The following is a 14278-nucleotide window of genomic DNA, read 5'->3' on the forward strand; positions in this document are numbered from 1 at the left end:
CTTCCAGTCCCTAACATTCTGTGATATTAATTAATATATATTCATGTGTATGTTCATACATGTTTAAAACGCTGCGAATTTGATAATTTTATTTTAACCTATTATATAAAGAACACGTTAAATCTGATTACTATTGATTGCTAAGACATTACAGAGCATTTTTACTCCTTTAAACTGACGCTTGTGGAACATAGTAACCTCTATTTACTTTGTTCCTGTTTCTAGAAGAAAACACAGAAGTTGCTGCAGAAAATAATGAGGAAATGAAGAATTCCGAAATTTCAACTCAGTCTAAATCTGGTTTTGATGATGATCTTGTGTTAGGAGTTTGTATCCATCGATCTGATCGACTTAAAGCTGATCTCCTGGTATCTCATCTCATGGTTAAAATTCATGTTGTTGATCAGAGAAGTGGCTTATACGTCAAGAAGGATCATAGGTGACTTTTATTAAACAGTTCCTATTATCAGTAATTACTAGAAATACATAGATTCTTTCCTAGAAAATTAAATATGAAAATGAAACTAATGCTGAATTTTAAGCTTGCAAAGTCATTCATTAGTTTCTATATCTATGATAACGCATATATATACCTACAGTAAATTAGGGTGGTATTTTTCTTTTCTTTTTGGCACTTTCAAATACTCTGCACTGCTGTATGGCTCTCAAGGTCCCCATATTTACAGCACAGTTCATTCTGTATTGTTTACAGAGAGAAAATTTCCTAAATCTCAAAAATATATTGAAGCCAAGATTAGAAGTTAGGAAAACTCTTGTAGCATAAATAGCATCTGCCTTTTTTTTTTTTAATAAAAGAATGTTTAAAATCCTGAAATGAAGTTTCATATTTCTAATATTTCATATTTGTAATCGCTTCAGTTACTTGTTTCCACTGTCATTATGCATAATTTTCCTGAATAACAATTTTTAACAGGGTTTAAGCAGTAGACTCTACCATGAGTAGAAGAGGAGAAGGCTCTGGGGAGACCCTTATAGCAGCCTTCCAGTACCTGAAGGGGGCCTACAAGAAAACTGGAAAGGGACTTTTTACAAGGGCCTGTAGTGATAGGACAAGAGGTAATGGCTTCAGGCTGGAAGAGGGTAGATTCAGATTAGATATAAGGAAGAAATTCTTTACTGTGAGGGTGATGAGGCAGTGGAACAGGTCACCCAGAGAAGCTGTGGATGCCCCCTCCCTGGAAGTGTTCAAGGCCAGGTTGGATGGAGCAACTTGATCTAGTGGAAGATGTCCCTGCTCATGGCGGGGGGGGTGGAACTAAATGATCTTTAAGGACCCTGATAACCCAAACCATTCTATGATGGTTTTGTGATTGTTATGCATGAATTTGGTAACAGTAAATTGATTGTTAGGGTTTTGAACTTCAGCCTCTGTGGCATTTCTATACAGATGAAAATTAGCTTAAATTTTGGGTGGTTTTAGGATTTTTTTTTTCTAAAATCAAACAAAAGTTGTCTTGTATGTTTCTTTGCTTTCAATAATTGAAAATACTGTTTTGTCTGAGTTGGTTTTTGTAAGGTGCTATAACAATTGTAACTGGACATTTTCAAACAGCAAGAGAAAAGTTTCATCTTATTGTGAACAAGAACAAATAGAGCACATTCTTCCTATTATGACACAACCATATGACTTCAGTCAGTCTAAATCAACAGTTCCAGAGTGGGAGGAGCAAGTCATATTTAATGAGCGGTTTAGTTATTTTATTCAAAACACTGAAGAAAACCCTCGGGTAATCCTGTTTTTTGAGGTAAGGTTAAATATTTTATAGACAGTATATGCACTTTATGATTTTCTGTTTGTTTCTTCAACAGTATATGTTTGACAGATTGAAGTGTTTTATTTCAGTCATATTGGGTTAATAACATAGCCTTAAGATACAGAATTAAGCGGAGATGCTAAAAAGTGGTATTGGTGGTTGCTAATACTAATAAACATTTTTATAGCAAAAAAACCCCTTGTTTTGATAGTAGTTAGGAAGACAAAGCTTTCTTGTTAAATCAACTGTCAAGCTTCTGGGTAAGATGGTAAGATCATTCCAGATCAGTAGGGATGGCACCACCTATAAAGGATATAATTTTTTCCTTTTTCACATTTCTTGAAATCTGAAACAAAGTTGAAGTACCAGAAACTCGAAGATGGAGTTTGCCAGCTTGTAGCAACACCTCTTTTCTCTTGTACCAATGAGCAAGCTGTTGCATTGTTTTCCGTTAACATTTTGGACATGTGCTTCTCCTCTCCCATTCTTCACAAAGTAATTATTAATTTGTCCTCCAGTACAGTTATATTTAAAGGAAAAATTGTAAGGTGTATATTCAACATGATTTTGAGCTTAAGTATTTCAATATTTGTAAAGAGAGATTCTGTAGTATTAACCTGAAAATGGGAAGCTAATACAACAAATGTTTCATTCCTTGTTTTTTGGATTTCAAATAGATTGTATGTACAACAACACCGTTTGTTTATGTTCTGTGATACTCGTGAATGAACACATTTATAGAATTAAGAGTCCTTAGTTGCTTAGCACAAAAGTAATTACATTTATATGTAAAGATTCTTCATGGAAATCCTGTTAATGTTGGGACCAAAAGTATGACTACACTGAAAGCATGCTGTTTGACTTCAGCGTGGTTTATAAAATATCAATTTGAGGAAAGCGTGAGTCCAAATATTTTTGTATACCAGATAAACCTCCAGGAGTGGTTAAATGTGAGGAAGATTCTGGTCGCTGACCAGAAAAATGAAGAACCTCATGGACATCACTGGAAGTGTTCAAAGTCAGGTTGGATAGGTCTTTGAGTAACCTGATCTAATGAAAGATGTCCCTGTCCATGGCAAGGGGTTGGATTAGATGATCTTTGAAGGTCCCTTCCAACCCAGATCATACTATGACTGTTTCTATGACGTAAATTATAAAGGTAGGAAAGGAGAAATAACTTTTTGACTGCCATTTTCTGGCTAGATTAACATACAGCTGGTTTTGGCTGCTAGATTTGATCTATGTGATTTGTGAACTATATAGGATATATGAAAATTAGACATGAATGTTTTCCTCTTTTGTTGAGACAGTAGGGAAGCAAGAATGGTTTAAGACTAGTCTTAGATTCTTTTTTAAAGCAAGTAAGAAATAGTCATCAGGTAAATGCATAAGCATCTGTTATTTCTAGGTGCGTACTTGTGTGGAAGAAGTACTGTTTTTGTATTTACTTAAAAATGAAATCTCCTTAATTTAGTGAATCGCATCTAGCATATTTTCAGCAGTATTTTTTAATTACCATGAAGTATATATTCGTTAGAAGTATATTTATATTCCTACCAATACTTCCAGATCCTTGATTTGCTAAGGATGGATGAAATGAGAGCCAACTCTGATGTACAAATTCAGGAGTGTGGTTTCCGAAAAATTTGTTGGGCATTTCTAAAGGTATTGTAAATATTTAAATTAAGAAAGTAAATTTAGAAATCTTTTTAATCAGTTATCTAAAAGACACTGACCATAGTAAGTGGGAAAACATTTTTTAATATTTCTAGGCAACAGAGATGGAAAAATAAATCCCTGCTTGCTTGGCTGTTGCTCTTTTCCCTTTTCCTTTGCCCCATAAAATTCACAGTAACAAGCTTGACAGTAAAGAATACATATTTTTCAAGAAAGTATAGAATGTGTAAGAATTTATTTTTTATCATAAAGTACAGAAGGAGGTTTTCTTTGAAGATTTTCTGTGTGTTCATTCATTGTCTCTGCAAAGAAAATGACAAATCCACTAATTTCTGTACCCCAGTGACATTTTCAGTTGGCCAGTCTTTGAAATAGACTCCCTAGCCTAGTTATAAAATGCCTGTCATTTTTAGTTGCAGAATTTGAGATGCTGTAGCAATGAGATACAGGTAACTTACCCAGCATATTAGATACCTTTTTATTGAAATGTGCCAATTTGTCCTTTGAGAGCTAATGAGTTTTAATTTGCCTGAGAGCTGTTTGTCTACACCTGCTCCTGTGAGTGGTAGATCTTGACAGCCATTGAGCAGTCCATGACGTGAGAAATACGGAAGAGTATAATGGACCAGAAGTCCATTGATATGGATTTGCAGTCCATTATCTTCTTCATGTCATTGGACAGGTCCAATGATATGGAGAGGGATGTCCATATTATTCCATACAGAGTCTCTTCTCCACTCTGCCAATGAATCTACTGGAATCAGAAGTCTGGTGTCCCATGTCTGGGTGTATAGCTCGTGGGAACTGTGCATCCAGGCATTCAGTACAGCCTACTTCTGAACAAAGGGAAGGATGAATTTCCAACTCACAAATACAAATAAAATTATGGCCTGTTCTTCATTCTTACTGCATGTCTGCATTATCCTTTCATCTGTATCAGTCAAAGTAGAAATGTCCTGGTGAGCAGTGGTCAATGTTAATGACAGTAGGTACACTTGTTCTTTAGTTCAATAGAGAGAACTCTATTTCCTCTGAAGTTGGAAAGGTTACTGCTTTGCTGTATCTTCTGCTCTGAGTCAAAGCCTTACTAATGCCTTTACTGCAGTGTTCAAAGGGGGCAGATTTGGAAAAGACTCTTTGTGGATTGGCTGTCCTTTGAGATTTGGGTGTTTCCAGCAAGTAGTAATTAAAAAAAAAAAAAAAGGTGGTACTACAGAGGTCTTTCCACATACAGGATACTACTGTTGTGCATATGAAGTATGTTTCAAAACTAGGCTGCCATCTAAGCTTTAATCTTAGTGATTTGATCCTGGGGGTGATTGATACATGCTTACTTCATTGCCACTTTTAGGGGTAATGTATTTCCCCCATGGGAAGTGGATTTCAGAGTTTATATTGTAGTTGTTAAAGATACTAGAAATAATCAATGACTCTTATTACTTTTATGTTAATGTAACACATTTTTTTTCCCCTCTTTTTAACCACCCTTGCAGCTTGTAGGTGCAAATGGAGTTCTAAACGTTGACGGAAAACTCCGTCTGCAATTATATTACCCACCTCCAAGGACCAAGTCACATTCGAATCTTGTTGAGGTTTATGACTGGTGGGCAAAATGTCCTAGAAATCGTTACCCATCAACTTTATATGTAACTGTAAGAGGCATAAAACTGCCAGATCATGTAAGTTAAATATGTAATATATAAATATATTTACAAATATACAGACTTTTCTGTAGGAACCAGAACTAGCTTAGAGTGTGCATGTGTTTGCGTGCACATATGTAAAAGCTGTACTTACATACAGTATATAAAATAGCTGGTGTATAGCTAGCTGTAATAAGAACTTCTCATCCTAAGATATGTGTTCCAAACTCAGCCCTTCATAGCTATCTTTGAAAAACAGGCATACTTTCCCATCTGCAACTTTGCATATTTTGCCATTGACAGTCAGAAAACTTTCAGGGTACTTTCTTGAAGATTGGTATTCTTTCTTGTTACGAGAAATGACATTTTAAGTCACTGGACTTATGCAGGTGTGTGAATTCTATAAGTTAGAGAAGATGTGAGTCACTTAACTCTGATTCCCTGCACCCTCAAGCTACAATGAGTCATGTTTTTTTTTCTCAAATGAAAACTCCTTTAAAGACAGGCTTACACTGGTATGTGCTGAGATATGCATTCAAGAGAAATAGAGGATTTATTGTTCTACAGTGTGAGTACAATGTTGTTCTATTACATAATTTTCCATGTGTATTTACAGTTGTGATAAATCTTTCTTCTGCTTACTGTTCATACAATCAAAGGTGATCTGTGGAAGCCTGGTGAGATGTGGTCCAAAACCAAGCAGATCTGTGGGATTAGTTCATATATTTTTGGGACATTTTTCTAATCTGTATACTGGAATGACATCTGCAGATCTCTTGCTCAGTCAGCTGCTGAGATTGTTAGAGATTTTGTGTGCTGTGCTTGAGCAGCTGTGCTTTATCTTTCTGGAAGTGTTCTAAGCCTATCTTCTCCATGGTCTGAATGTTCTTCTGATATGTTTAGGTGCTATCACTGGTTTATAGCTGTTTCTACTGTAGTCTTCTGTGAAGCTCAAATGATGTGATGAATTTGCATAGGCTTTCTGTGTTGTGCTTGACTTGGATCCATTTGCTCCTGATGTTATTTCCTTCTTGTTCTGGTAAATGCCAGATTTTCCAAGGCTGGGATTTGAGCTCCATGTAAGAGCCATGGCCTGATACAGTTTTCTGTGCATAGATTTCTGCTTCCATTTAAGGTCTGCTACAGATCCTGCCTACTCTCCTGCTTCTCCAGAAGGTGCCGGATCTCCCATACCTCGTGCAGAGGCTGGTAGATATGAAAAGAGATGTCTCAGATAAAATGGGGCATCTTGCATGGAAGTAGACATCTATGTGTAGCCAACTGATTTAAGCTCCTAAATTGATTCCTACTTGCATAGTAGGTGTCTAACCTCCATTTTTAGTCACAAGAACCTAGACAGTTATTCACCCTGAAGTGAATACCTAGCAACTGTCACCCTGGAAGAAAACAGTAGTTTTGCCTAGTATTCAGGTGTGTTTCTGAAGAAATTTGTCTTAGTGAAACCAATCAGAACTGCAGCCAGTGCTTAGTGGCCTCTGTGTTGCTCAGCCATGCTGCTGCTGCTAGGCTTCTTCACAGCATTAAGGCTTCCTGTGTGTTCAAGGTTGGTGTAACTTTTAGGTGAGGTTCAGTAAATGTACGCTAATAGAAGTTTGAAAGTATGTATGCTTGACCTACAATTAGGTATTTTAATGTGTACACACATCATGAATGTGGTCAGTTCTCCTGTTTTCTTTGCAACACTAGAACATACACAATGCTGGTAATATCTTTTGGTAGCATGAGTGGATTTTGTTGTCAAAGTAGTATCTTGATTTGAGGGTGGTAGGTTAATGTCACTGGAACATGCCAAAATGTATTTTTCATACACCTTCACCAGGTAGTGGAGTGTTACTCACTTTCCACTGACACAGATAGTTAATAAAAATAGAAGAACTGTTTGAAAAATCTGTAATACCATCCAATTGACACAACTTTGGAAGCTCGGCTGACTTGCTGGTTACTTTAAATGAAATTTTTGCTACACAGTTTTCTTGTATTAAGCTTTTTCCAATCTCTTTATTTTTTAGATGTAAAAATGCAATGCATTTGAAGTTAAAAGTACCTTTTAATCTTTTCAGATATTACCCTGTTCATTTTAAAATTATTTTATCCTTATACTTAGTTTTGTTTGCCTTAAGGTTGCTCCTTCTTTCCGCTCTATGATAGCTATTCAGCAGGAACAAAGTAGTGCAACACTGTGTGAGCTCCAGAGAGAGGGATCTAAAAAATCATGTGAAGCTTTTCCAGAGGAGAAAAAGGAGCCATTTAAATGGACAAGATTGCCTGGGCAGGTGAAGTGTTTTCTTTTCAAAGAAAAACAATTTAAAGATCTGCTACGTTTTTATAACTTTATTTTTATGATCTAAGTGTTAGGAAGCAAGATATTCATTAGAGCAAATTGAAAAAAATGCTAAACAAAGTACAAAACATGAGGAGCTCTCAGAAATAGTAGAGGATGCTTAGTGTCTTACCGAATGTGGTTGGTTTAACCATTTTTTTCCAGAACAGTCAGGTATTTTTACCTCCAGAATTCTCTAGGAACTTGACAGAGTCGGGCTATTCAGATAGTGGAAGCAAGACAGGAAATCGGTTTTCAGATTTCAGCTTGATTGAAAATATGTTTTCTTGGGGTTTTTTGGTTGGTGGTTTTTTTTTTTCATTCCCCCAGTTAAAGTTATTTTTACGGTATAACAGAAATATGAAGGAACTTTCATTGAAGAATCTTATTAAGAGGGTTCTTACTGACTTCATCCTAGCTCCTAGATCACTGTAGCTAATGGAAATTAGCAATCATAAAAAGGGAATATTTTTGCAGCTATATATAGAATGTCCATGCAATGATTTCATATTTTGCTGAAGAATGGCATTAGCATGAGTTCATGGTTCTGTAAAAATCTGAGTAACATAACAGTTGTTAACAAAGAATGTTGATTTTTATTTTGATTCCATATTGTAGTCCACGTACAGATCCTTTCAAAAAGAACACTTAAATGTACACCCTTAATTTTATTTCCCAGTGATGTTTGCTAATAATAATAAAATAGTGAAAAATAGATGAGTCAGTTTAATGATGGAAATCTTCTTACCAAAAATGGCAGGATAGCTAAAAAATGTGTTAATGTTAACTTTCATTACTGTTCAGAAAGTTGCCATTCTGCAAATAAGTGTGTAATCAAAACTGAGAGAAATATGAGCCTAAGAATATTTGCCTGCCATTGTACAAATAACATTTGGGAGCTCATTTATTCTTAAGACTAGTCTATACACTTATTGAAGAACTTTAGTTGCAACAATTATGTATTTTGTGATGTGCGGTCTTGTGAAAAAGTTTCAGTAAGAGTAGCATGATGTGGCATGTCTATTTGCCAAAGAATATTAAAGCAGATGTACTTGTTTAAAAATGAATATTTGCTCAAAATTATTTTTTCCTTTTTGTACTTTTGAATTATTGTTTTACCTTTAAAGCTAAATTACCTTTTTAAAGAACCACAACATATTTGTATTTGTCTTCATAGGTACAGATAGATGGATGACATTTTATTTTCAAAAAGTGTTCTTTAGAATTATGAATTACTTGAAATATGAAGTAAAGATGAAATTAATTTTATATGTGAGTTGTAGCTACATGACCTGTAAATGAAAGTTTGTTCTGAGCTGTATTATTCATTCAACATTGTAATGTTTTATTTCAGAAACATGTTAAAAAGCATAAGAAGGCTTAATTGCATATATAGCTTCTAGCAAGATGTGTTTACGTTTATTCTGAAGTGAACATTGTATATTCAATTATTTCATAAGTAGATCTGTGTGTATACTTTTAAATGCATATGAATCTGTTCATACTAATTTTTAATTCATAGAGGTAAATCAGATTTAGGTTAAATAATCACATAACTACTCTGGATATTTTATTTCACCTTAAACTTTGAATTTAGTTCTGGAGAAAAAGCCCTTGGGTGAAAAAGAGGAAATATGTTGGGAGAGGAAGGGGTATAATACCCATGCAAATTTTTTGGAGGTGTTTTGTCTTCAGTTGTGTTTAAAAAAAACCAGGAACTGAAATACATGTGAGGAATGCTAAAGGTGATTTGGTAGACCAAAGGTCTGAGGCCTGTCGCCAGTCTTCTGAGTTCATTGCAATCATTCAGTTACTGAAAGTTGTGCTTAGACTCCTTAAACGAGCTTGACTTAGTCTAACTCTACAGCTTTTATTATTGATGATAGTCATCATTAAGCACTACTTAAGATTAAGGAGATTATTTCAATTTTAAATTTTCTTAGTTTTTTAAAACTTGCTAGTAGTCTGTAACAATGGAGTGGAAAAGAATATACAAACTACATGTGGCCAAAGTTACACAGCAGAACTGTCTCTGTTTATAAGGTTGAATATTTCTTTTAAATTTCCTTAAGATGTTAGTAGCTTTTTAAAACTTATGCATGACAGGAACTAAGGATGTGTTTTAAGCATTGGGTAGTTAACATTCATAACTGTAATCCCAGTTCTTACCTGAAAAGCTAGGTTTGCCGCATACCGAACAAGCATCTGTTTTCACTGCGAGGTGGAGATATGGGCTGTTTCTGTATTCGTTTTTCTCATGATGGGAAAACACTGGCAGCAGCTTGTGCAGGAAGGAATGGCTATCCCGTTGTTTGTAAGTTTGAAATATGTTTTGGGGTTTTTTTCTTACAACTCATGTAGTTTGAAATTAAAGGGCAAAAGATGTATTTCTGTGGGTTTTTTTAGAGGTTTTGTTTTATAATTGTTTTGTAAATTGTTCTGTGCATTAAAGAACACTGAGGAAAATGGGCTGGAACTGGCTTTTCATACATGGTAATGTATATACAGTTTAACGGTATGAAATCACAGTTTCTGTGCAGAGGTCTAACGGAAATACTAAATCAGTTTGCAAAAGGAATATGTTTTCTGATGATAAGGTTTTAAGTGAGATAGCCTTTCTAGCCCCCACCAAATGCTTTTTGTGTAAGTTTTTCTCCTAACCTGTCGTGAAAGTTAGATATCTGGAATACTGTCATCTCTAGACAGACTACTGGAGGCTACTGTCTTCCACGGTCCAGTTCAGTTGAAGCTACAGCTACTCCTTATTAGTCAGACTTGGGGCTGCTTCTTCACAGTAGCCTCAGCTGCATAGTTCTGAAACCCTGCATAAGAATTCTGAGATTTAGAGAGAACAGTATTTTAAGTGTACACAAAGGTGATGTTTAAATGCAAGGAACAGTAAGTCTATAGTCCTTTATTACACAGCACTGGAAGAAGATCTCTATGTTAATCTAGTTCAAAGATTGGTCGGGTAGCTGTCAAAATTAAAAAAAAAAAAATCCAAATTTAGTTCTAATAATTTAAAGCAAATTGGCTGTTTCTCAAGGGTTAAGACGTTTGTGGCATCCATGAACCACTAGATGGAAGTATATGCTTGCTGTCCATGCATGTCTAGCAACTATTTGATCTCTGAAAATGAAGAGATAGAGAAAATTAGTTGCCTTATGCAAGCAGAAACTCCACCCAAGATTAGACGAAACTTTGCACTAATAATTTCATATAATTGATTGTAAATATGTACACAATTTTTATTTTTCTATTTAAACTTCACTAGTGTATGAAATTCCTTCTGGACAGTTCCTGAGAGAGTTTTATGGTCACCTCAGCATAGTGTATGACCTTTGTTGGTCAAAAGACAATCAATATCTTCTTACTGCATCCTCTGATGGCACTGTCAGGTGAGTATGATGATGATGTTCTGGCAGGTAGCGTCAGAAGTGCAAAACAAAGTGGTCCAGTTTCTTACTGAAAACTGTGTTATAATGTTTTAATTAAAGATTTGATTGCAATGTGATTTATTCCATAATATTATAAAAATTAAAATGCAGTTAATCATGCTGTATTTACTACATTAGTTTAGAATGCATATGTATTTGAGACCAAAGCTTTTCCAAAAACTGTAGTGTCTAAATCTACAGTGCAGCAAGAAATCCAAAAGACTGTATTTCCAGAAGTCACTGAGACAGTTAGAATATTCTGCCCTTGGAGAAATTGCCATACTGTGAATGCAATATTAAATTTGCAGATCTTAATATGAGGCAGGAAATTGAAAATTAAAGATTAAAGTTACGTGTATAGATTGGTCACACTGTACATATATATGTAATTTCTTTTTTTGGGGGGGACACATGGTTAAATAATTTACGTTAAATTGCTGTAAATGTTCTTTGACAGTATTGTTTCTGAGACTGAGTGTGTACACATTTTCCTCTACAATTTAAAAGTGTACTTCAACGCAGTGTTAATGTTAAAATACTAATCTGTTCAAGGTTTAAAAGCAAAACCCTCAAAACTGTAGAAAAGCATGAAAGTATGGCTGTGACACTGCATTATTTTTTTACAAGCAACTTCATAGGTTTTCATAGGGCTTTATCTTTTTTTTTAGCTTTTCAGATCCCTGTCTCTTGTTCTGTTATGCAACTCAGTAATGCTACAGGCAGTTGCATAATCAAAATGCCAGAAGAATTGTTAAATGGTATATTGTATGTGTGGAACTATTGTGCTTTTTTTTGTTGCTTGTATGTAGGAATAAAAAGAATATTTTGAAAGCTTAGCCCACAGTTTTATTTTTTGTTTGGAAGCAGGTTAAATAATAATATTTTATATTGAAGTAAATACCAATTTCAGTCATGCATGTTACCTAAAAGAAAGCCCCGCTGTTCCTCAGTTCTTGAATTTTGTGGCGGCAAATTGAAACTCTAGTGGTCTGCCTCCTTTTCTGTGTACTATGCATAGTCACTGTACAAGTTGTTAGTTCCTGTATTTATTGTCTGTTGCCTTAAACTCCTTCAAAAGTCTCAGTTTAGGCAATGAGTTTCTTCTTTTTCCCTTTCATATTGGGAGCATTTTGCCGTTGAAACATGGCAGAATTGAAGGATGAGGACCAAAAGCTACCCTGTTGCTTTAAAGTCATTATCAGTTCATTATCTGGATCATCTCTCAGGCTGAGCTCTAAGGCAACTAGAAGGGAAATTTGGGAATTTACATGAATCCTTCTTTAGATAGTGTTTTGTACATTATTCTTAAGCCTTCCCAAGCTTTAGTCCCACATTATTTGTGAACAATAAATTAATTTTTATGTTGTTAGAGCAAAACCATTCTAAAAGATAGGTAGACTCCTTGTGACCTTTGTACATTAAGTTGCAAGTTAATTGCTATAATGTAGGGGATTGCAATTTTGTAATGAACTCTCCTCAGAATAAGCTTAGAATTCTTTGGTAGCCACCAGAAGTAGTCACCCCATGTGGAAAGGTGCCACTCAAACAATTAAATTCCATCTTGTAACTGAGCACTCTCTGAAATGTGCTGCCCACCTGTATTTCATGATCCAGGTACCATTCAATTCTTTATGGACTCATCTTTGGGGAAGGCTCAATATTAAAATGTATAGCATCAGAAAAACCCCACTTCCTAAGAAAAATCTGATATTACAGCTGTGTGTAGTGAAGGATAGGAAATAGATGAATAGTGAGAACTGAATTTATGTGAAGAAAACATCCTTGAAATCAGAATCACTGTGTGGTAGGTAGCTGTTCTTTTAAAACTTTCTGGGGTGTTATTTATATTTAGTGGTCCTACATGTTCCTTTGTAGGTTTTTTGTTCTACCTTTTTTTTTTTTTTTTTTTTTAAATGAGTGATAGCCAAGAAGGACTTAATAATTTGTTTATAACTTCTGAAAGAAAGAAACCAATCTATTCCATGAAATTCTTTATGTGTATTTTAAAATGTGCAAAATATCCATTAAATAAGTAAGTAGTCACTTCCATTTACGTTGAAGATGGAGTACTATCTAAAGTAGTAAATGCATCTTATTTCGTGTTAGAAAGTACCATATTAAAGGATTAAATATATAGGTGGGTCAAATTGGTAGAATAAACAGGTGGTGTTAAGTGTTTGCAAGCATTTGCCTCTAGAACCACTAGAACAAAATATGGCATCAGTTATACCTGTGTATGTGATTGCTTTATACAGTGGATATCTTAACATCCTTTCCTTTTAGAATGTGGAAGATAGAAATGCAGGCAGCATCTGCAGTGAGAGTTTTCCCTCATCCTTCATTTGTTTACACTGCAAAGTACCATCCTGTCGCTGACTCCTTGGTTGTCACAGGATGTTACGACTCGGTGATTAGAATCTGGAATGCAAATGTGAAAGAAATCCATGGGCAACTGCTACAGGAGCTTGATGGTCACAAAAGTTTCATTAACACACTTTGTTTTGATGGAGAAGGTGTGTACTTAGTATTACATTTTCAAATAGTCTTCAGTTGAAGACCAACTTGAGTATTACTAGTTTGCTTTTTTTCAGAGGCAGTGTGAAATGTTGTAATAGAATAGAGTGTTTTTAGCCATGTTTGCAATTAATGTGTTAGTATGGTGTTTTATTTGGATGAACACAAAGGGACACATAGTCCCTGATACAAAGTGAGAATAATCAGAAAAGGTAAGTGTAGAAAGCACACGCACACAGACGTGTAGTCATCGGGCAATGATGACTGGGTGAATTTTGGTCATAGTTTAGTTTTCATTGTCCCTATAACTAGCTGTTGTTGGTTAGCTAATGTTTTGTACATATTGCAGGAAAAGTTAGCAGAGCGTAAAGTGTAGATGTTACAGTTCAGAGGAGACAAATGGATCAGGATGTAGGTGAAAAGCCTAGTAGTTAGTGTAGAGACAGAAGTTGGAAAAAAGGCAGATTTGGCTAAAGAAGTGGGTGGAAGATTTATGTACTAACTTAAAAGCAGAAGCAGAAAATCTGAAACCAGCTTCTAAAGAACTCTCAGAACAGGAGATTGCGTGATCAGAACGGTAGCAAAACTCCACCATATTGTCATTCAAAGTTATCAACTCCATACAAAGATAAAGAAAATGAGGTAGGCATAGTTCAGTTGTGGCAACTTTAATGCTAGACTGAAGAAGGTGGAAGGTGATGAGCTGTTCAACATTGCCAGAGAAAGTGAGAAACTGAGAGGAAAGGACAGAGATTTGACTGTTGTGAGTAATGTTAACTGGTAGATTAACGGCTGAAAGCAAGTGAGAGCGCCGTACTGACATGTACTAGTGGAGAGTAGGAAGAATTGAATATGGGTGAATAAGATACTTGGAAGAGTTTGAATTTTTCT

The 14278-nt window shown here is 35.3% G+C and overlaps 1 protein-coding gene across 12 annotated transcripts in view; it reads left to right on the forward strand.

The window, feature by feature from the left end:
- The window catches only part of AHI1 (Abelson helper integration site 1), a 95855-nt gene that overhangs the window by 14113 nt on the left and 67464 nt on the right, over positions 1-14278 (forward strand). For all 12 annotated transcript variants that reach the window (XM_075413987.1, XM_075413994.1, XM_075413996.1 and 9 more), the window contains 8 exons: positions 226-439; positions 1574-1766; positions 3345-3440; positions 4946-5131; positions 7237-7389; positions 9618-9750; positions 10711-10834; positions 13157-13386. In XM_075413987.1, coding sequence (XP_075270102.1) covers positions 226-439; positions 1574-1766; positions 3345-3440; positions 4946-5131; positions 7237-7389; positions 9618-9750; positions 10711-10834; positions 13157-13386 — 1329 coding nt within the window. The remainder of the gene's footprint in view (positions 1-225; positions 440-1573; positions 1767-3344; positions 3441-4945; positions 5132-7236; positions 7390-9617; positions 9751-10710; positions 10835-13156; positions 13387-14278) is intronic.

The sequence above is a fragment of the Opisthocomus hoazin genome, chromosome 2, assembly GCF_030867145.1.
Source record: "Opisthocomus hoazin isolate bOpiHoa1 chromosome 2, bOpiHoa1.hap1, whole genome shotgun sequence".
Taxonomy (NCBI): Eukaryota; Metazoa; Chordata; class Aves; order Opisthocomiformes; family Opisthocomidae; genus Opisthocomus; species Opisthocomus hoazin.